This window comes from Protopterus annectens, chromosome 12.part0 (assembly GCF_019279795.1).
Source record: "Protopterus annectens isolate FY-2018-M chromosome 12.part0, PAN1.0, whole genome shotgun sequence".
Classification (NCBI taxonomy): Eukaryota; Metazoa; Chordata; order Ceratodontiformes; family Protopteridae; genus Protopterus; species Protopterus annectens.
This window is the reverse complement of record NC_056746.1, coordinates 151,739,936-151,762,568: the sequence shown is the minus strand read 5'-3', so window position 1 is coordinate 151,762,568 and position 22,633 is coordinate 151,739,936. Positions and strand designations below refer to the sequence as shown.

At 43.6% G+C, this 22,633-nt stretch overlaps 1 protein-coding gene across 2 annotated transcripts in view; it reads left to right on the top strand.

The window, feature by feature from the left end:
• The window catches only part of GSPT1 (G1 to S phase transition 1), a 960,922-nt gene that overhangs the window by 710,725 nt on the left and 227,564 nt on the right, over positions 1–22,633 (top strand). For both annotated transcript variants that reach the window (XM_044089181.1, XM_044089179.1), the window contains one exon: positions 15,350–15,430. In XM_044089181.1, coding sequence (XP_043945116.1) covers positions 15,350–15,430 — 81 coding nt within the window. The remainder of the gene's footprint in view (positions 1–15,349; positions 15,431–22,633) is intronic.

Genomic DNA, 22,633 nt, shown 5'->3' with positions numbered 1-22,633 from the left:
GATCAACAGAGAGACTTTCCTTTAGCCCAAGCAAAAAATGGCCTTACAGAAGCTTGTTAAATATTTGGCACAATTCAGATGACCCTGATGTTACTGTTCCTAGTATGTGCACTCACCAAATTGCAGCATTGACCCAAGTGACCCGCATAATAAAATGCTGAAGTATGCACAAGCATTTTGTGCTGTTACATATATATGTGGGTTGCTTCCTTGCAGCTAGCCGTACATGACAGTAACTGTATACTGCTCTAGCTGTTATACACAACTGATGGGCACATTTGTTTATGCACATCTGATCGCACCCACCCAAAAACAAAAAAAAATTTTGTACAAGAAGTACACCTGTAATAGATTAGTCTACCATTATCTGAGGGCTGTTGTTCCCCCTTTTCTTACTTTTTTTATGCCCACCCTGTTCTACATGTTTACAAGTCAGGTCACATATCCAGTATTATTCAGTAGACAGACTGACGCACAATATACATACAGAATGTTCAGATATATTTATCGGCACTGTTCCTGTTATTCAGCATTCCAGTATTTCTACATAGTTATTTAGTAGCAGTTTTCCTGAAGGCAGTGATTCTTAACCAAACTACAGCAGAGGCAGAAATCATTCATAGAAGTACACAAAGACTTGGCTAATAAAGGAGAGACTGGCACCTGTTCATCACAAGATATTCATTCCGGTAACATTTAATTTGTTACAACTTAAATCAAGTACACACTTGAAAGCTGGATACATAAAACTTTATGTATGCCATCTCTAAAACCGGAGGCAAACAGAACTTATGCTTTTAACACCGTATTTGTAATACAATATTGTAACAAGTAGATCAGCTCAAAGAACAGGTCATGGCACCATACTACGAATGAAACAATGCCAGTTATTCAGTGTAACACAGCCAGCTCTCAGGACAACAAAATGGCCGAATGAATTTTTCAGTCATGCAAAAGCTTTTCCATGACACATTAATGAATTATATTCTCCAGTAACGCTGTCACTTGCTTGTGCTGTGCATACATAAGCACAAAAACAACACAAAGTATTTTGCCCAGCCGTCACTTCAGCAGTCTGACCGTGTATGCACAGGCACTTCCCTGATAGAGAAATTAATTATTTCTCCAAGCAACACCTTCATTAGTATATGCAGGTATACACATGCACCAAAATGAACCATTCACCCAAATGACCCTGTCAGTAAAAATGTTGAGATATGTATAATCACCAAAATAAAACATTTCCCCCAAACATCAGTAACATCTCGTAGTATGTGCATTCACCAAAAGGAGGCATTTGCCCAAGTGACCCCTTCAATAAAATGTTGATGTATGCACAAGAACCAGAATTAAATATTTTCCCAAACGACCCTTCAATAACAGTTCCTGGTATGTGTAGTACATGCACCATAATGAAACATTCGCCCAAGCCAAATGTTAAAGTATGCTCTCTCCAAATGATTTTGAGTGCATGATTTTGAGTGCTGTTTAGAAACTGGAGGTTAGTATCAGTGCTATTTGTCATGTGTGTGCTACAGGAGTCATGGGAAAATATAGCTGCTGAAATTTTAAAATTTGTCAACTGTGACAGTACAAATACAAAACAGAAAAACTATTCTCCCCACCACAATATGTAAGCAGCTATGTAACTTATATGACCACCTTAAGAAATACAAATACCTCTCAAACTCTTAGTGCAAAAAATCTGGACAAAGCCTGATAGAATGGGAGGATAAAGGGCCAAAAATAGGGACAGCTTTTAAGTAATGCTCTTATAAACTTAGAAAGTTGCTAGAATACCAGGATTTGTCTTAGCATGCATTTTTCTGATGGGTATGAAATCTGAAAGACAAATATATATCATTATGTAGTGACTTCAGTCTTCAGATTATCCCACACATTTGCTAGAAAGTCATAAATTTTATGAGGAACAAACCAAAAATGAGTAAAAAAATCTGGACATTCTGCAGAAATCAGAACAGTTGAGTGCTACACAGTGTCTTAATAGAGCCAGTGCTCCAATTTGGCATCAGTTTCTCTGACCTTTAGCCCTACACTCTGAGCCTATGGTGATCTAAGTTTGCAAATCATTTTAAATTAGGTTCTGAAGTAGACATATTCACTGGTAGTAGTTTCTGATCTGAGTTGTTGCAAGAAACTGCTTTGGGAGTGTTGGTGCCTCAATATTCATATGCATTTGATAAATGCAAGACTTGCATTCCTTTGCACTGTGGTTATTACTTACAGCACCACACAGATCTCTTTAGAGAGAATTCGTTTTTATGTGACATCTGTTCAAGTGGAAGGAATCTCTTCTCCCTCACTCTGTTCTGGACGCTGATTGAATTTTCTGCCACAGATATATTTACTACACTAGTTTACATAAGAGTCATTTTCCATCTGTGTTGTATTTTTCCAGATATAACTGACTGTTTGTAATTTATACTTTGAGTTTAGAACTGTATAATGGGAAGCTAGGCATTCATCATCTGGTCTTTATTTCTCTCCCTTGGTTGCCCTCCATGGTCCAGACCACATTATCAGTTCTTCCTGCTCACTTCAAGTCACATTAGCTGGGACCCTGGGATGGAGTTAGGCAGATAGTAGTTAAGAACCATTGTTGGTATCTGTGCATCAGGAAGAGATGGACAGGGATATGGGGTATATAAATATCAACTGCTTCTAACTATTCCCTTGAGTACTATTAGGCTTTGGCTGCTTAGTGGAGTCACTGACCATTGGTATTGCTCTCATAACTACCATCAGTGGCTGCCCAGACAATCTTCCACTAAGCACGAGTGATTTGAGAGTGACCTGTTCTTTTCTACTCCTTCCATACCTCCAATAATTTGAATATATCTCTAATGTCAGATCCCTAGCATCACAGGTAGAAACACAACTTCTGCAGTTAATGGATCCTTATTAATTTATTTAGTTATGCTTGGCAGAATGAATTTGCTGTGTCCTCCATGAAGTGTTAACCATTTGTTTGATGACAATAGCTGTACCTTTTTACTTTTATGCTGGGGGGATTATATTTCTGCATACATCCATGACTGTCTGCACTATGATGCACTATGATTTTGAGGAATGCAATAGTTTATCTCAAACCTAACAAAAAAATTAGTTGTGCTTTTACAGAATTGTTCTCTATCGCATGTCTTTCCAGTAATGCAGAGGATTAAAGTTGTATATGACATGTATAAATACATTGAGGCAGGGAGGCATTCAGTCTTCAGACACACTTACTCACAGGGTTGCCAAATAATACAATTGGGTATTTAAAAAAAAATGGCTTTTTTTCTGTAGACATTAGCTTGCAAATTAATGGTTGTCACCTTTTGGAAAAATGCCAGCACTCACTGTTGTTGCTGTTGTTGTATCTTTCAGCTTTTCCCGGTTAGAGGTCGCCACAGCGGAACTCTGGTCCGCTAATGATTGGCAGTAGATTTTTACATACCGAGTTGCCAGCCCTGACAAACAACCTTCAACGAAGGTACGCTCATTCACGCATGTCTCCACACAGAAGGGGCTTTAGCTGAGAATCGAACAGGACAACGTCTTACTGTGAGGCGACAACGTGCTAAATAATATTTACAATTTTTTATAAGGCCAAAAACACTTAGTATAATTGTCTAATGTTTGTCATTACATGTACCTTGAGAGTTTGAATATTTTCTCTCTCTCTCTTTTTACATTAAGTGCTACTGGCAAATTCAGTTTTTCCTGTACAAATGTGTTATCCACATTTGAACAGTCCCTTTACGTCTGCACTGTATTTTGAAGGTTCTGTTATTCTTTTGTGGGCAGGGATTTCTCAGTGTTTTTTTTTTCTCTTTTTGGTATTGGCCACTTAATTCAGATCAGCATCCGAAAAATAGAAGCCGCAGAAAAATATTTCTACATGTATATGTCATGGAAACATTTTAAATGTTGAGTCGCATGTAAAAGGAGAAAGTCTGCTCTGTTGGTAACAACGTTAAATGCAGCCCTTATTAGTTGAGATCTGAAAGTAAATTTGCATATATCTGCTTAAGTACGTTATGCCTATTTTTGTTATAAAGAACATTCAGTTTCTGAAATGGAAAAAAATGTAAATCCACACTCAAAACTAAGTTGAGAAAGTAACTGAAAAAGTTCAGGTACTTTTTCAACTTAATTTTTAACACAGGAGCTACAATATGAATGAAAAGTTAGATACGCTTGTAGAAGGCACTCTGGTGTAACTCCATACAATTACTACCGTCACATAGCACGCTCGGATGTAAGCACATAGGCGCTATGTGACGGTACTCGGGGTTAATGAGTTAAGCTAGTTGTCAGTTCTCCGGTACTCAGTGAGGTGCTTTCGCAGCCCCTGATGCCCGCTTCAGTTGATTCACAGGCTGCTACCGAGACCCTTTCAGAGTCTGGTATGCCGCAAAACTCTTTTTCGACTAAGGATCCTGTGGTAGTCTCTACCTTGGATGGGTCCGGAGCCACTGAGCAGACGCCAGCTTCTGAGGAAGTCCTTCACACTTTCCTGCTCCGAGTAAACAGGCCCAGCCTAGGCTCTGTGGAAACAGACTCCTCCGATAACAGCCACAGGGAATGCAGAGATCTAAGCAGTGGACTACCTCCACTTCAAAACCAGGGAGTTTTAAGCCACCCCCTTATGGTAAGAACTCACAATGACTACCTCCTCCTGACCCCCCCCCCTTCTTACCCCAGGAGGAAAACTCTCCTTTCACTCTTCCACCTGGGCCACCATTACCAAAGGACCAATGGGTTCTGAACATTGTGTCTCAGGGATACAAATTCTCCTTCCACACCCTTCCAACCCCAAAAGGGTTCCCAGATCTACCACCAAATCAGTGGGCAGAGGCTCAAAAGCAAATCCATTCTCTGCTGTCTCTGAGAGCAGTAGAGCACGTTCCTGCAGAACAGATAGGCCAAGGCTTTACTCCAGACGTTTTCTGGTGCCCAGAAAAGAGGGCACCTGGCTCTCCATCCTCGATCTATCCATTCTAAACACGTTCCTCATGGTCCCAAAATTCAAAATGCTCACTCTCCAGCAGCTGCTACCCATGCTCTCCAAGGACGCTTGGCTAGCCACCCTAGATCTAAAAGAGGCCTACCTCCACATTCCTTTTAGGGAATCTTGCAGGAAATATCTCCGCTTCAGGGCAGGATCTCGACACTTTCAGTTCTATGAGCTTCCCTTTGGCTTATCTACTGCTCCCAGAGCTTTCACAAAATGTCTGGCTCCGGCCATTGCTTTTTGCAGACAAAGAAATATTCAAATTTACCCATACTTAGACGACTGCCTTCTTCAGGCAGACAGCCAGGAAAAGCTGCTCAAGCACATGGCCTTTGTAAAGACCCTACTAACCTCCCTAGGGTGCACAATCAACGAAAAGAAATCCAAACAGATGCCCACCCAAAGGATAATCTTCTTGGGAGCAAGTCTGGACACAGCATCCCAGATGGCATACGTTACACCAGCGAAACATTTTCCTGACAACCTACTTCTCTCAACTGGCCACCAGACCCCAGCTATCTGCAAGGAAGATCCTGCAAGCTCTGGGGTTCATGGCATCTTGCATACTATTCATTCCATATGCCAGACTGCATATGAGGAAACATCAGTGGTAACTGAAGAGCCTTTGGTGTCAACACTCTTAAGGCCTGGAAACTCTTCTACCTATAATTCCTTGCCTCAGAAAGGAATTTCTGTGGTGGGCAACAGCACCACTGTGATGTGGTACATCAACAAGCAGGGAGGGACTCTCTTACCCTCTATGCAGGCTGGCCATGACGCTTTGGCTCACAGCCTCTTCCATGCAACTTCATCTGTTAGCACAATTCCTACCTGGCTCTCTCAACTCCCTGGCAGACCAATTAAGCAGAAACCTTCTGGACCCACACGAGTGGCAGCTCAACAGAAGTACTTTCACCCTAATAACACAGAAATGGGGAATCCCGAACGTCGACCTGTTTGCCTCCCACACCAACCATCAGCTCAGCAAATTCTGCACCAGGGTGCATCACTGCATGGCTTGGAAAGTGGATGCCGTGTACTTCCCCTGGGTCAGTCTCTCGGTCTATGCCTTTCCTCCCCTACCTCTCATCCTCAGGGTACTGCTCAAAATAAGGGAGGAAAAACCAAGGACCATTCTTATAGTTCCAGACTGGCCCCGAAAACAATGGTATCCCTTGCTGTGCAGTCTGTCCCTGCTGCCACCATGGCATCTTCCGCCGATTCCAAACCTCCTGACCCAGAAGGAAGGGGAATTCATGCATCCCCAATTGCAGACACTCATTTTGGCAGCTTGGCTTATTCCCTAACCCTGAATCAATATGCCATCCTCAGTAAACAGGTTCTGGATATTATCCGTGAGGCCAGACGTCCTAGCACCATAAAGTCTTATGCAGAGAAATGGAAAAGGTTCTGCACCTGGATCCAGGCTAAGGGAGCCAATACGGCACAGCCCTCCCTCCCTGTCATCCTGGATTACTTAGCTGACCTACTACAAAGTGACCTCTCTTTTTTCTCTCTTGAAATTCATGCCTCTGCTATGTCTGCTCATTTTCCCACTGAGCAGCCCCTTTTCACACACTCCTTGGCCAAACAGTTCCTAAGAGGGGCTATCAACTTGAGGCCACACAGAAGAGCAGCAACGCCAGCTTGGGACATTACCTTTGTGTTGGAAAAGCTCACCCTGCCCCTCTTCGAACCAGCTTCTTCTGCAGAGCTAAAACTGGAAGACAGCTTTCCTTCTGGCCATCACTTCAGCCAAAAGAATCTCCGAGCTGCAAGCACTCATGGCTGTGGAACCCTTCATCATCCATGCTGACAGGGTATCCCTCAGAACTAACACATCCTTCATGCCGTAGGTGTATCTCAACCAATCCATTCATTTGCCCACCTTTTTTCCTAATCCCCAGAACAAGGGGGAAAGGATCCTGCACTCTCTAGATGTGCACAGACAGCTCAGATTCTATCTAGACAGGAGAAAGTCTGATCAGTTGCTGGTTAGCTTTGCTACAGGGGCAGAAGACAAAGTCATCTCCAAACCATTTCCAAATAGATAGCACACTGCATTCATTTCTGCTGCAAACAACACGGAAAGCCTCACCCCAAGGGGGTCAGGACTCACTCCACCAGAGCAGCCTACACCTCTGCATCTTTCCTCAGAGGAGTCCCCATCAGGGACATCCTGGAGACTGCCACCTGGACATCTGTTCACACTTTTACCAGACATTACCACCTGTCTCTCTTCTCCACATCCAGGGCAGGGTTTGCCTCTGCAGTCTTGCAGGGCATCCTAGCCAGCCCCTAGTTTCCTTCACTGCCTCCACCCATTTCCTCAGTTTTGGGAATCAACCCAAATGTGATGACTGCAACAGTGAACCACGAAGAACATAGTACAGTCGTGTACACTTAACATAAATGTAGATGTTCGAGTGTATTCACTGTTGCAGTCTTGGTTTCCCTCCCTCCATCCCCCTTTTTTCTTCCATACAAGGGACATATTGGTATTTACTTTCTACTGGTGGGGTTCTTCCACCAGAACCTGGCTCCTGCTTGGGGGCTTCTGACAGGTTAGGGCAAGAAAAACTGATGTAATGGCGTTGGTTGCCTTACTTTATACTACTGACGACCTGATGTCAGTCCTGAAGCGTCAGCAACCGATGCAGAAATACTAAGCCTCTGGTATTCGGGCTGGCTGAGGGCTACCTTGCAGGGATAACCCAAATGTGATAACTGCAATAGTGAATACACTCTAAAATCTACATTTATGGTAAGTGTACACAACAGTACTTTCTCTCTCTGGTGTCTGGCTAGGAACCAGGACCCAGTGAAGGTGCCCCCGTCTATGGTTCTATCCTATCTGTGTGAATTGCTTAATGCAGGATTAGCATACTCTTATCAAAGCTCATCTGTCAGCTGTTTTTGCTGGTTTACCACTAAATCCTCCCATAGCTTCCAGATTTGCAGCTAAACAATTTCTCAAAGGTGTCCTTCATATCAGACCCCCCCCCCCCACGAGACCAGTGGTGCCAGCTTGGGACCTCAAGTTTGTACTACAGAAATTGACTTGAGCACCGTTCGCACCTGCTTCCTCAAGTTCACTTAAACCCTGCACTGGAAAACAGTCCTCCTGGTGGCCATTACCTCTGCCAGGCAGGTCTCACAGTTAAACCCTTATCCCCCCTCCCATGTCTTTCCACAAAGAGTGTCTCTACTGACCAATCCCTCATTCATGCCAAAGGTTGTCAGTGAATTGTCCCTAAATCAGGCAATTCACCTACCAACTTTCTTTCCTTCTCCCCAGAACAGTAGTAATAGGATCTTGCACACCCTGGATATACATAGACAGCTCGGGTTCTACTTACATAAGACTAAACTCTTTAGGAAAACAGACCAATTATTTGTGTCTTTCCATCCCAGGGCTCTGGGATTGCCCGTGTGCAAACAAACTGTCTCTAACTGGATAGCCAAATCTATTGCCTTCTGCTATGCCCACCATAGTAAGGTTCTCCCTGGCTCAGTCAAAGCTCACTCTACCAGGGCAGTATAATCTTCAAGGGTTTGGATATCAACTCTATCCTGGAAGCCGTTGCTTGGACATCTGTCCACACCTTCACCAAACCAGTGTAAGCTGGATTCCATCTCTAGATCCAGGGCAGGGTTTGCTCGAGCCATTCTCCATAGCTTCATTGAAAATTCCTCTGCCACTTCCTTCACCCTTTCCTCCTGAGCTTTTGTACGCTCCCTTAAATCAGTAATAGTGCAACAGATGAACAGAAGTACATAGAGTAGTTGTGTAAGAACTTACCATTATAATAGATGTCCTTCTCTTCTCTGTTGCAGTTTTCCAACCCTCCCTCTTTTCCCCCACTTCTTGCCTTTTTTGGATGCACTGATCCTTATTCTCTTAAACTGTCTCTCCATCTGGGGCTTCAGTTCTGAGGGTGGTGCGCATGTATGTCTCTCTTATGGCCAATGTGTGCTGATGACCGTCAGATGTGCCGCACACCTTGGGTAGTAAAATACTTTGGTATACTGGTCGATGCCGAGTCATCTCCTTGGCAGGCAACTCCCTTAAGTCGCAGAACAAAAAATTTTAGGAACTTTGATTGGGTCACTTTTTTTCTTACCTTCATAAGAAAAGGACAGCATGTGTCAAAGCAAACTGTTTCATAAGAGTTGTCTCATGCTATTACCGTTTGTTTCACCCTACACAATACAATTACAAGTGGGGTCCAGGGCCTTAGCTTCATCTGTGGCTTTCTGGACAGTGTTGGATTCAATAAAAATTATAGAAGCGGCAGCTTGGACCTTTGTGCATATGTTTACAAAGGCATTACAAGCTGGATTCCATCTCCAGGTTTGGTACAGACACTGCTAGGACCCTTCTCCAGGGGCTTCTGGATCCTTACATTACACCTCACAGTTGTTCTAAGATGTGGTAATCTCTAAGGCTGCTGCAGTAGTGATAAAATGATGAATGTAATACAGTTGTGTGAGGAAACGGTAATGTTCAAGATGGTTAGTGCTGCACTCATCCCTCCCTTCCTTTTTCTCTCCTCTTTTAATATGTTAGGATGTAGCCTCTTCATCTCTGTTTGAAGCTTTGGGAGGATCTGGTGCCCAAACATGTCTTTTTAATCATCTCACAATTTGGACGTGTGAGAGGTGCCCTGAAGGTTTGTTGAGCTAGCTGCTGTTATACCCAAGGCTACTGTCGCGGTAATCCTAATGACTAACACCTGGTGCTACTGGTACAGGGGAACTGGTGGTACTTCCCCTGTAAATACTTCTGCACTTAGGGACTTCTCAAAAAGCAAAATTTCTTCATTTATTCAGTGACCTACATTCTACTGTAACCCTCTTCCATTAAATCCCACAGTTAAAGCTGGTGCCAGTTCCTCCTAGTTTTATTCCCCCTTAAGTAGTTATATTGACAAGGCAAGTCCCAATCCACACCAAATATGACAAATTTAAAAGCAACCCGCCATGGTAGAATAGCTGTATAAGTAAATTATATGACAAGGGGTAAAAAAAACTGCTCAATGCCTGGAAGTGGTCTCATTTTACCTACCTTAAGAGCATTCTTAAGCAAACTTGTAAAGACCTCAGTTGAACCATTAGGAAGCTCAAAGCAGGGTGCGAACTTAAAATTGCGACTGTAGCCAAAAAATATGTAGAAAACTTTGTCAGAAATTTAACAATAAAAACTCAATATTCAGAGCTAGTACACAATAATCCTGCACACTCTGACCCAGGGGAAGCAGATACCTTGGCTGACAAATTTAGTACAAATTTTACTCCACCTAGAATTATAGCTGTTCCAAAGGTTCCATAAACCCAGCTACCCCCGTACTATGGAACAAGTTATCTTCGCTTTCTCAGAAGCTAAGTACACATCTCATCCATATGTCCTGATATAATATACCAGGTTGCCCAAATATCACTGCCAAATAAGGGCTAGATGAAACCACCTTTTTAACCATTTTAGGCCCTTACACTGGTTACATTCCTGAAGCCTGTAAAACAGCCATCACCCAAGGTTGGCCAGATCACAGACCTTAGTAAACTACTGACCTATCTGTCTAAGCTGTGAATGCAAGGCTATGGAGCACGTTACGTCAGACCTCATTAATCTGGGCACTGAAAATCTCTTAACCTTGGATCCTCACCACTTCCGCTTTGTCAAAGGAAGCTCCTGCCTCCTTAACCAAAACAGTGGGTAGTCATGCAGTACATACAGCATATCTGGACCAGGTCAAGTCCTTTGACCCTATTCCCCATGCAGACACTGACAGACTTGTAAATCGGAGCATAATTCATTATGATGTGCAGTGGACAGCTAACTGGTTATCTGACAGAAGCCATGTGGTTAGAGTCTTAGGTGCCACTTATGAAAGCAAAAAATTTGCTAGTGGTACACCACAGAGGTCAGTATTTGGGTTCTCTCCTATTTGACATCTCTCTTTCAGATCTTCAGGTGAACATTCCTGGCCGGTTATCTACATTTACAGACTGAAAAATGTGCTTATTCGATATTGCACTGTGTCAGTTGCTCCAACATGGCTTAGACCACATTAGCAGCTAGCACAAGGACAATGGCATCAAATTAAATGTGAAAAAAATGTAACAGTTCATTTTGTAAACAAAACATTTTTACATAACATCTAGGTGACACACTCCTCCCATCTAACACAGTCATAAGGGATTTATGCAGTCTTGCTGATAATTCCTTATTGTTTGACCATCATGCCACTGCAGTAGTTTGGAAAGCCTTCTGTATAACTCATCTGATTTCCAAAGGTATCTCCAACAGATCCAAAAAGTCGTCTTACTTCCTTCTACTCTTATCTCATCAGACCCATTATTGAATATAAAACACCTTTTGTTTTTTTTTTTTTTGTTTTTTTTATCAAACGCATTTAACTTGAGAGACCTTAGAGATTCAAAACTAAAAGAATCAGTGGCCTCAAAAATCTTCCTTACGACAGCCCGGCATTCCACTCTTCACTCAGTCTCTTACAGGCTTCTCATACATATGTGTCTAGCATTTTGAGCCATGAAAAATCCATCTCAAATACCCTATTAAAGGAACTAAACCTTCATCAACAGATAAGACACAGCGTGATAGATTCATATCCAAACGTATTCCTCTCCACTGGAACAAACTCCCATTAGATGTCAGGGTAGCACACTTGCCATCTTTAAGGTAAACCTAGATAATTGGAAGGGCAGCCTTAATATCTCCCCTGGTGCATCTCTTGTTGCTCATCTTTAAGTTGGGAGAGAACTTCTGAATTTTGTTTTTGTCTGTGCTTGTGGTCTGCAGTCTGATTGCTTAGTACTTACCTATGAAACTATAAATTACCCAGTTTGTCCATATAAACCATGAGACTCTGTAAATCAAGCAGGTACAGCTCGCGGCTGCATTTGTATAAGCAAGTGTACCAGACCTTATTTTATATGGCTGTGAGAAGTATCACAGGACATGTGTACCAGAAGGCTGGTCTAGATGGCTACAAAGTAAGAGAGAGTATGTGGGGTCTAAACCATTGCACTCACACCTATGTGAAAATCTAGTCCACTCAAATGTGACTTCAGAGACATTTTTTTATTTATTTGAGAATATCAAGAAAATTTGCTGAAAATAATAAACATCACTGTGGAAACAACTTTTTCTCAGGCGGGGACCTTGAGGCTTGGAGTCCAGATGCAGGACTCCCTTTCCTATGCCTCTTAGATGCCTTCCCCACTTGGGTATGCCTCCCCCAAAGAGGACTCTGCTGAAGCAGACTCCCCAAAAGAATACCTCACCTTTGGTGAAACCATCTCTAAAATGAGAGCGTTTTTAAATGGGATTCCACTGAAATGTCCGAGGTTCAAAAGAGGTGGTATGAACTCTTCAAATGGACGCCCCTTATGCCATCCCTCCAGTCTTACCAGCCTTTTTGGGCACCTTCAATGCAGCCTCTCAAAACCCTGATTCCCAACCACTAGCCTCTAGAAGGCCTGACAGGTTCTGTAAGGTACCGTAAGGGGCCAAATTTCTGATTATGCATTGTTGCAATGTCTCTGCAGACAAACCTTCCAGATTACTTCCCTCCACCTGTGTCCTTTCCACTGATAAGGACAGTAAGACCATGGAACACATTGGCAAAAATGTGTATACTTCTGCCACTTTGGCTTTTAGTGTGGTCAGCTACCAGACATACGTCGAAGTATGCCCTGGCCCTTTTGACCCAGGTTTCTAAACTTTTGGCTGATCTGCCAGACTTACCTTCTAAGGCCCAAATAGCTAGCCTTATCTCCTTGTCCTTTCAGTTAACAAGACACTCTATCAGATGCAGCTATGATGCTGCAGAGGCCTCAGCCAGATCTGCAGCCTCTGCCTCAGTGCTTAGAAGGTACTTTTGTCTGAGACTCCAACTCCTACCTGATGATATCAGGGCCAAACTTCTGGATGCACCTCTGGACAATTCTGCCCCTTTTGGGGCTGAAGTGGCAGAGCTTTTCAAAACCCTCCAGCAAAAGGAGAAGGAATTACAAGGCTTAAAACATTTGTGTCTCCAGTCCCTAAATTCCATAGGAATTATCCCACCAAAACACAATTCATCAGGAAACATTATGCTCCCACTCCTCATTCTAGGAGCAAAAAGAGCTCCAGGAAGCAGCAGCCACCTTCCAGGCCTGCTCAGACTCCAGTTCAGAAACCTCAGTTTCAGGACAGGGCAGGTAGTCTGTGACTACCTGCTTTCCCCTTCTCCCCCTCCGGATTCCATTCTCCCAAAGATTCTCTCACTGTCTTCCCATCTGGCAAAGCATTACCTCAGACAAGTGGGTCTCGTCCCTTATAGAAAAGGGTTACCTCATGACTTAGATCATTCCTCCATCCTTAAGAGGCATTCCATAGCCACCGAAGGACCAGATCCCCCTTTTCCAGGCAGTCTTAGACAGCTTCCTCTCTCAAGGGACCAACCAACCTGTCCCTCTGTCAGATAAGGGGAAAGGACTTTTACTCTGGACATTTCCTAGTCCCAAAGGAAAGTTGCCCCCCCCCTCCCCCGCTAATGCCTCAGGCACTTCTGGCCACATTGGATATCAAAGATACATATCCCCATAAAGCCCAACTACAGGACGTATTTACGATTCCCCCTCACATTTTCAGTTCTCTGCCTTGCCCTTTGGACTATCTACTGCTCCAAGGGTATTCACCAAGCATCTGGTTCCATTTATGGCCTATTACAGGGTCAAAGGGATTCATATTTTTCCATACTTGAATGACCTCTTGATCCAGGCAGGTTGTTCCACTTCACTACATATCCATCTCCAAAAAAGTTATCTCTGTCCTGCAGTCCCTGGGGTTCAGCATCAATTTCCCCATGTCCAAACTAAACCCCTTCCAGGACCACATTTTCTTGGGAGCAGAATAATGACAGATGATGTCCTTCTATTTTCATGTTGCAGTATTCCAAACCCTTGGGTTTTCCTCTCTTGCTACCCGAACGTCCGGCCAGTATACAAAAGCTTCTAGTCACTGTTGGGTATGCGGGACGTCTGACGTTGGCTAAGGGAATGTGGGCCATAAAAGTGACGTATGCACATACCAGACCTCAGAACTGAGTGCCCCAGTGCATGCAGGATGATGTCCAAGCGGTGGAGTGAGGTTTAAGGGAAGGCAGGAGTTGAACAGTTTATGTAATGTTGGACTGATGAAAGTTATAAAAGAAATGTTGTATAATGAATGTATGTAACTGGAAATGTTTTTTTTTATAGTGGATGGTTGCATGTTTTAACTGATGATTTAATAAACTTGTTGGGGGGAGAAAAAGATTCTCATCTGTGCAATTGGTTACAGCTAATGCATTTTAATGGTGAGAGGATGCTGAGTTACCTAACTTCTTTTCTTTGTAGTACCATAGATACTTAATTCCTATTTATTTTGGGGTGAGTTTGTAAGGATATTCTTTAGTGCATCAAACTACTCCTACTGAGAACAAAAATGTTTGGTAACTTTCTTCTGACTTAGCCAGCACCCGAAAATAGTGGAAGATATGAGCTGTATTGCTCTTCTGTGGGAGATTTCTGGCGTATGGTCACAGTGCGGAAGGCAGCCCATCACCCCCCTCCCTCCTTAGGGCATCCCACTTTCCATATCTGGCCCAAAGGATGCTGTCCTTTTATGCCTGACTGCCTTCTTTTTGTAAATGTTTTGCCCCATTGATCCTACCTTTTGAGCATATGTGGTTATAGTGAACATTGTCACATGGCTTGACTTTGCTTTTAGTTTCTCAGATAACCTGTGATTACTAGAACAACCTTGGAGGCATTTTTAAGCTTAGCCATGCATCCCAATTTAAATGTTGAATGTGTTTTATATACACAAATGTGAAGTCATGTGTTTTTGTTTTCTACGGTTTTGTTGATATATTTATTTAGAAGTAATCCACAGGTATTTATTTTTATTGCTGTTAGAAGTCAAGGTAAGACTAGTTTGTCCGGTTTCTACTTGTTTACAATAAGTCATGTTCCTAGAAAGCCGTATTTTTTCTGCAGGAGTAACGGTGGTTAGAGCTTGTGTGTGGGCTGTCAGGGCACACACCTGAGTGGAGCTAAACAGTGGAAAATATTACCTTCATGCTGTCATCTGCTGACCATCATATGGTAGTGCTGCTGTGTGGGTGTGATGGCTGAGAAATTGATAAACGAGTCAGTTGTTGAGTATTATTTTTAGTAGATGTTATAAAACACTATGTAACAGGAAAATATACAACTGTTATTCTTTGGCCACCTTATATGTTTGGTTTGTAATTTTTGATTTTGGAACTTTTTTTTCAGGATATGGGCACTGTGGTCTTAGGCAAACTAGAATCTGGATCAATTTGCAAAGGACAGCAACTTGTGATGATGCCAAATAAGGTCTGTCAGTTTTCTTGTCCATTATATTTAAGGTTTAACTAACGATGAATATATGTTTAATGACTGTAATGTCACTGACTTTATCTGCCTTTTTGTTTAAAACTGCCAGATACCAGAAATTTAAAATTTAAATTTATTTTTGTAGGTTTTGTTTACTTATACTGCTGTTCAGTTTCATTAGTGGACATTCTTGTCCTTTTGTCATCCATGTGAACTAAATGCTTGTAGTAGTACATCATTTTCAGTACAGCTGAAACTGTTCAGTTTCTGCCACCCATCTCGTACTCCACACATGTTGACACCTGTGAATGTGACACACAGCTACAGGCTGTATACTTCTGGAGCTAGTAGAGTAATATCTGTGTATAAATGGGTAACCTAGTTATATACCATACTGTACTCACAGGGGCAGGTAAGGGGGTGACAGATGTAGGGAAAGGTAAGAGAATAACTTTGATAGGGGTGCTTGCCATACATTAATATGTATGCACTTTTCACAGAACTCATCAACTTTAATGACTTACAGGCATGCATAGGATAAGGCATTTATCCATGATGCTGTCATTACAGAATACCTTGCTAAACACTGTTGACATGGCCTACTCTAGTACAGTATGGGGTCTGCATAAGTAGGTGTACGACGGACAGTACTCACCTTTATAGGTCACCATCTAGACTGGACAAGGACGTACTCTCCTTTTATAGTGACTGGCATTCATTGGGACGGACTGTGCTGATATTTGTTTTTATTGACTAAAAAGTCCAAGTGATCAAGGCCCGTTCTGCCTATATTGTGGGTTGCCTTGCTGTCACTACAAGCTGTGTGTACACATGCAGCCCCATGTATTTGTCTTGCTAAACTTGTGCAATGAGGATTACAGTGCAGGATTTGATATCCTTAGGAGAGTTGACAAATACAGCTTACCTCACACTGTTAAAGTACTGTGTGCCTCCTCAGGGTTGTCTGTAAATTAGGATATTGCTGTTGCTCCTAATATTTTTGTCCAAATAACCTGTGTAGCTTTCCAGATCTGTTGAATATAGTATCCGAAAATGGCATCTCTCCTCTAGAGAGATTTTGTACATGTTCACACACGATGTTGACAAAATGCTGTGGTGCTTGATTGTTTATGAATTATTCTGTTAGGACACGCATTCAGCAGTTGACAATGCAGTGTCCAGGGAATATTGTTCTTCAGGAAGCCACTAGTTATAAACTGGCTTAAATTAATGCATTTGGTAGTTGTAGCCAAGGAGTTTATGCAAGCTCCATGCCACAGTTACTGATACATTAAGCTGCATTGATTTTATCTTCTGGCTATATTTTTTTTTTGGGGGGGGGGGGTCTTCATCTTTGAGATGAAGGGGTGCTAGTTCTGGAGATTGAGAGTTCCAGATGACATAGCTGTGGATCTGTGCCATGCATGTGTGACTGAAAGCACAGTTTCGTCTCCAGCTTACCTCAAAATAGATTCTGGTCATGAGCTTGTGTCAGAAACCTGAGTAAGTATTAATGATGTTCTTCATGTTTCACTGTTGCAGTCATCACCTGTGGGTTATTCTTGCTGTGGTAGCCCTTGGCCAGCCCAAATACCAGAGTCCATGTTTTTCTGCATCGGCTGCTGTCGCTTGCTGCCTGACGTCATGTCGTCAGTGCTATAAAGGAAGGCAGCCGACGCCATTACATCAGTCTTTCTTGCAGTAGAGCCTGTAGCAGAAGCAGTTTGCAAGTGTGCTGGTCGGTCACTACCAGAGTTTGAATAACAGCTGAAAACGTCTAAAGCTAACTACCCATTGGGGATCATTTTTTCTTGCACTAACCGATGTCTGAAAAAGTTAACAATGGTCTTGCCTGTGGAAATCAAATGCCACACAGAGACTTCCATTCATAATGCGTCACTTGTTTAGGCCCAGATCACGACTTCCCCAGTTGCCGGTTCTGTGCCCTCTTTAACGCGAGAACCATTAGTCGTAGAGCTCTTTTATTGTAGCCAGGTATTTTCATTCCGAAATGGCGTCCATCAGCCAACAATCCGTAGACATTCCTAAAAAACGTAAGGATAAAGATGGAGACAGACCACACAAGGCTAAGCCTTCCGATGACACTACCGGTAAGCAAGTCAGTTCTCCAGAATTCAGTGAGGCTGCCGCCTTCGCAGCCCCTGATGCTCGGTTCGATACCTTCACAGGCCTCTGCTGAGACCCTTTAGGAGTCCTGTATGCCGCAGAAATCTTCTTAGTCTTCCAAGCCTCTGGTTGTCTCTGCCTTGGTTGTGTCCGAAGCCATGATGCAGGCACCGGCGTCCGAGGAGGTTTTTTTGCACTACCGAATGTAGACAAAAACTGATATCTTCTCCTCAGACTACCGTTTCTCTCAGACCGTTGGATACTCTTAGGCCTAGAGGTAAGGCTACTCCTAGGAATACTATCTTTAGCCACCATTTTTACCCCTGCTCCACCACCCCAAGCTGAAATGCATAAAATGGCAGAGGATTTTATCCTTATCACGGGTAGTCAGGCCACTCCTTCTAAAAGGAAAAGAGACCTTTCTCTTTAAGTACTAACAGAACAGGATTCTGAGGGGTCTGATTATTCAGATTTTGAAGAGGAACAACAACCACTGACTGCTTATGAGGATTCAGATGCAGAGGAATCCATCCTTCCTGCCTCCCCACCAGAAGGTATTTCCTTTGGGGAAACCCTTCACACCCTCAGGGAACATTTCCACTGGGAATCCCAGGACTTCCCTCAGTCTGAGAAATGACTGAGAGTTTCTAGACCTGCCCCAGCACAGACCCTTGGCCATCTCTCAAATCTTAGAGGTGGTTGATGTCTACCAGTTTAATTCCTGATGCCCTCCCACCTGCTCCCAGAAAACCTGACAGGTATTGCAGAGTACCGGATTCTCACACATACCTGTACAGAAATCCTGCTGCAGACCCGGAGGTCATTATACAGGGACCAAAAGGATCTAAAGCTAGTTCTGCAAAGAATCCTATTAGTTCTGACGAGGACTCCAGAGCTCTGGACAAATTGGGTAAAAAAGTATACACCTCTGCAACCTTCGCTATCAGAGCCACTCACCTGTCAGTTCCACGTGTTAAAATATCAACAACACACTTTGGATCTATTAAAACAAAATATTTCAACCTTTCCTGACTCTCTCAATTCGAAAGAGTTAGATTCACTGCACTCTACTTGTCAAGTGGCTAAACACTCATTACACTATGGATATGACGTCCTAGAAGCCTCATGCAGGGCAGCAGTGTTAGGATTTGTCATTAGGAGACATGCATGGTTGAAGGAACAACTTCTCCCTGATCATGTCAAATCTAGATTACTTGATGCACCCTTGGATAAGGACCGCTTGCTTGGAGTAAAAGTAAAATAGGTGCATAAAAAGATGGAAGACAAAGCAAAATCTATGCAAACAGTAAAAGACTTCCTTCAAGTACAACCTCCTAGGTTCAGCAGGAATTTCCCCTCAAAACACTGGTCCTTTGCTGCACCTAGCAGACAGGGGCAGGGTAAGCCCCACAGGGACAGACCACCAAAACTCTTATCCCAGGGACAGCAGAGAAACAAACAGTGGACCACTTCTGCTCCAAAGGCAGGGAGTTCTAAGCCATCCCTGTATGGCATAAACTCTCAATGACTCCCTCTCCCCCCTCTGCCCTCTTTCCACTCACCAAAAACTCTGAGGAAAACTCTTCCTCTGCAAAGAAAATTGGCTTTCTGTAACCAAGGAACAATAGGTCTTAAAGATAATTTTTTAGGGATACAAATTCTCCTTCAATGAACTCCCAATTCCAAGAGGGTATCCAGACTTACCCCAAATCAGTGGGCAGAGGCATTGAAACAAGTCCAAACTCTCATATCCCAAGGGGCAGTAGAACCTATTCCCTCAGATCAAACAGGCAAAGGCTTTTATTCCAGACTATTCCGTGTTCCCAGAAAAGAGGGCACTTGGCACCCCATCCTGGATCTATCCATTCTGAACACCTTTCTGGTGGTCTCCAAATTCAAAATGCTAAGTTTGCAGCAGCTGCTGCCTATACTGACAAAAAATGCCTGGTTAGTTACCCTGCATCTAAAAGATGCCTATTTCCACATCTCCATAAGGGAATCCTGCAGGTAATTCCTTCGCTTCAGAGCAGGCTCACAACACTTTCAATTCTCTGCGCTACCCTTGGCTTATCTACTGCTCCCAGGGTATTTACCAAATGCTTATCCCCAGCCTTAGCCTTTTGCAGACAGAAAAATGTACAAATTTACCCTTATCTGGACGGCTGCCTCATCCAGCCAGATTGCAAAAAAAAAAAGCTACTCAAAGACCTCCTCTTTGTCAAAGCCCTCCTAACCTCCTTAGGGTGCACCATCAACGAGAAGAAATCAAGGCAAACAAATTCCAGGAAGATCATTTTCTTGGGAATACTGCTGGACACAGCATCCCAAATGGCCTTCTTATCCCCAGAAAAGCAGAGCTTCCTGCCTCTCTATTTTACACAGCTGGCTTCCAGAAGTCACCCCACTGTGAGGAAGTTCCTGCAAGCCTTGGGGTACATGGCATTTTGCATCTTTCTAATTCCTCTTGACTCGGTGTTCACATGAGAAAACTTCAGTGGTGCCTAAAGAATCTTTGGTGTCAGCATTCTCAACCCCATAGAGATCTCTCTACCTCTGATCCCCTGTGTAAGGGCCGAGTTTCTCTGGTGGGCAGGGGCCTGTGGCCAGAACAAGGGTCTTCCCTTCACCCACCGCCCAACCGGGCAGACCATTGCCAACACGCCTCAGACATAGCTTGGGGCACTCACCTAGAAGGATGGTGCACCCAAGGTCTTTGGGATGCCCAGCACCTTCCCTTACACATCAACCAGAAGGAAATGATGGCTGTACAAAAGGTTCTGACATCCTTCAAATCCCATCTCAAGCCAAGGATTCTCCTTATCAAAACAGGCAGCGCCACAGTAATGTGGTACATCAACAAACAGGGAGGGACCCAATCTTATCCTCTGTGCAGGCTAGCCATGAACGTCAGGCTGACAAGCCCCTTCCATGGGGTTACACCTGATAGCCCAATACCTACCAGGGATCAACAACACCCTGGCAGACCACTTAAGCAGAAACTTACTGGACCCCCACAAATGGCAGCTCCACAGAAAAATATTTTTTTGCAAATCACTCAAGCGTGGGGGAACTCTGGAGGTGGATTCACACACCAACCATCAGTTAAAGAAATTTTGTACCAGGGAGTATCGCCACCTAGCGTGGAAGGTGGATGCCTTGACCTACCCCTGGAACACCCCAGTTTGTGTACTCATTCCCAAGGTACTGATCAAAAGAAGGGAGGAGAGACCAAAGGCCATCCTCATTTTCCTCAGATTGGCCCAGACAACATTGGTACCCCTTACTGCGCAGCCGACCTTACAGCCTCCCAGGCAGCTTCCCCTGATCTCAGACCTCTTAACTGAGGTGGGGGGGGAGAAATGCTGCACTCAGACTTGCATAATCTCAAACTATCAGCATGGCTAATACTCTAAAGGCAAACAAGGAGCCCCTTTTAAGCAGACAGGTCCTTGACATTATCACAGAGGCCAGAAGGCCCAGCACCAGAAAATCCTACACAGGAAAATGGAAAAGATCCTGCTCCTGGAGCCAGTCTAGAGGGGGCAGTACCTCACAACCTTCCATCCCTCTTATCCTGGACTACCTAGTAGCCTCTCCTTCTCCTCTGTTAAAATCCATGCCTCAGCCTTTTCAGCTCATTTTGATACAGAACAGCCTCTGATGTTCGTGTTTCATTGTTGCAGTCATTACATTTGGGTAATCTGCTTGCAGTTTGACCTCAGTTGGCCTGATTAACAAAGTCTTGGGTCCTGCGTCAGTTGCTGTCCCTTCTTACATGACGTCAGGTCGTCAGGGGTATAAAATATGCAGCCAATGCCATTGCATCAGTCTTTCTTGCTGTGCGGTGCCCGAAGCAGAAGCAGTTCGCAAGTGCTGGTCGGCCGACTCCTGAAATTTTCGTTTTCGAGTTTCAGAACTGAAGTCGTCAACTAAAAGCTAAGTACCCCGTTGGGGAAACTTTTTCTTGCTCCTTACTGATGTCAGTAAAAGTTAATAATTGCATTTCTTGTAGAAAGCAAATACCTCCTAAAGATTTTCATTCCTACTGTATTCCTTGCCTAAGTCCTGACCACAACATACCTTGCTTTCGGTTTTGTGCTTTATTTAATCTGCGCACTATCCGTCGTCTGTATGTTTTTGCCTCTAAATATTTCGGTTCTCTGTTTAATTATTCAGAAATGTCGGTTAGCCATCCGACTACCGGGATTCTGAAAAAATGCAAAGATAAAGACAGAGACAGGCCGCCAAGGTCCAAAACTGCCGATGACACCACTTCTAAGCTAGTCGCCAGTTCGCCAGTACTCAGTGAGATGCTTTCGCAGCCCCTGATACCCACTACTTCTCATTCGCAGGCCTCTACTGAGACCCATTCAGAGTCCGGGATGCTTCAACTATGAAACCCGTGGATGTCTCTACCTTGGATGGGTCCGGAGCCGCTATGCAGGCACTGCCTTCTGAGGGTGTATTCAGGCCTACAGACTTGCATATTAAATCGATGCCTCCTTCATTACTAAGGCCTAAATCTAGATCCGTGTCAAACAAAACGATGTCCAGGCCACATGCTCAGGCCTCTATGCCTAAAAAACAAATGATAAAAATGGCTGAAGACCTAATAACTCTAATCAGGGGTAGCCAACCCCCCCCCCCTTCTAAGAGGCCTAGGGCTGAGCTTGATTATGAATCTTTTGAACAGGATTCTGTTTTTTTCTGACTCTTGTGATGACCTGGATTTGTCCTTACCTACTTATGAGGATTGTGATGCAGAGGACTTCCCTCTGCTTCCCCTCCTGAGGATTTTTCTTTTGGGGAATCTTACATACTCTAAGGGAGCATTTTCACTGGGAAAGCCAGGAATTTTCTGATTCAAAAAAGAGGCTTAGGGATTTCCTTCTCCTACCTCAGCATAGGCCTTTGGCTATTCCTCCTGTACTAGACATTGTTGATGCCTTCTCGGAATCCAGTTTGGCCCCTGATTCCCTGCCTCCTGCTCCCAGTAAACCTGACAGATACTACAAGGTCCCTGAGTCCCCACAAGTTCCTTTTCAAAAATCCTATTGCAGATCCAGAGACTATTTC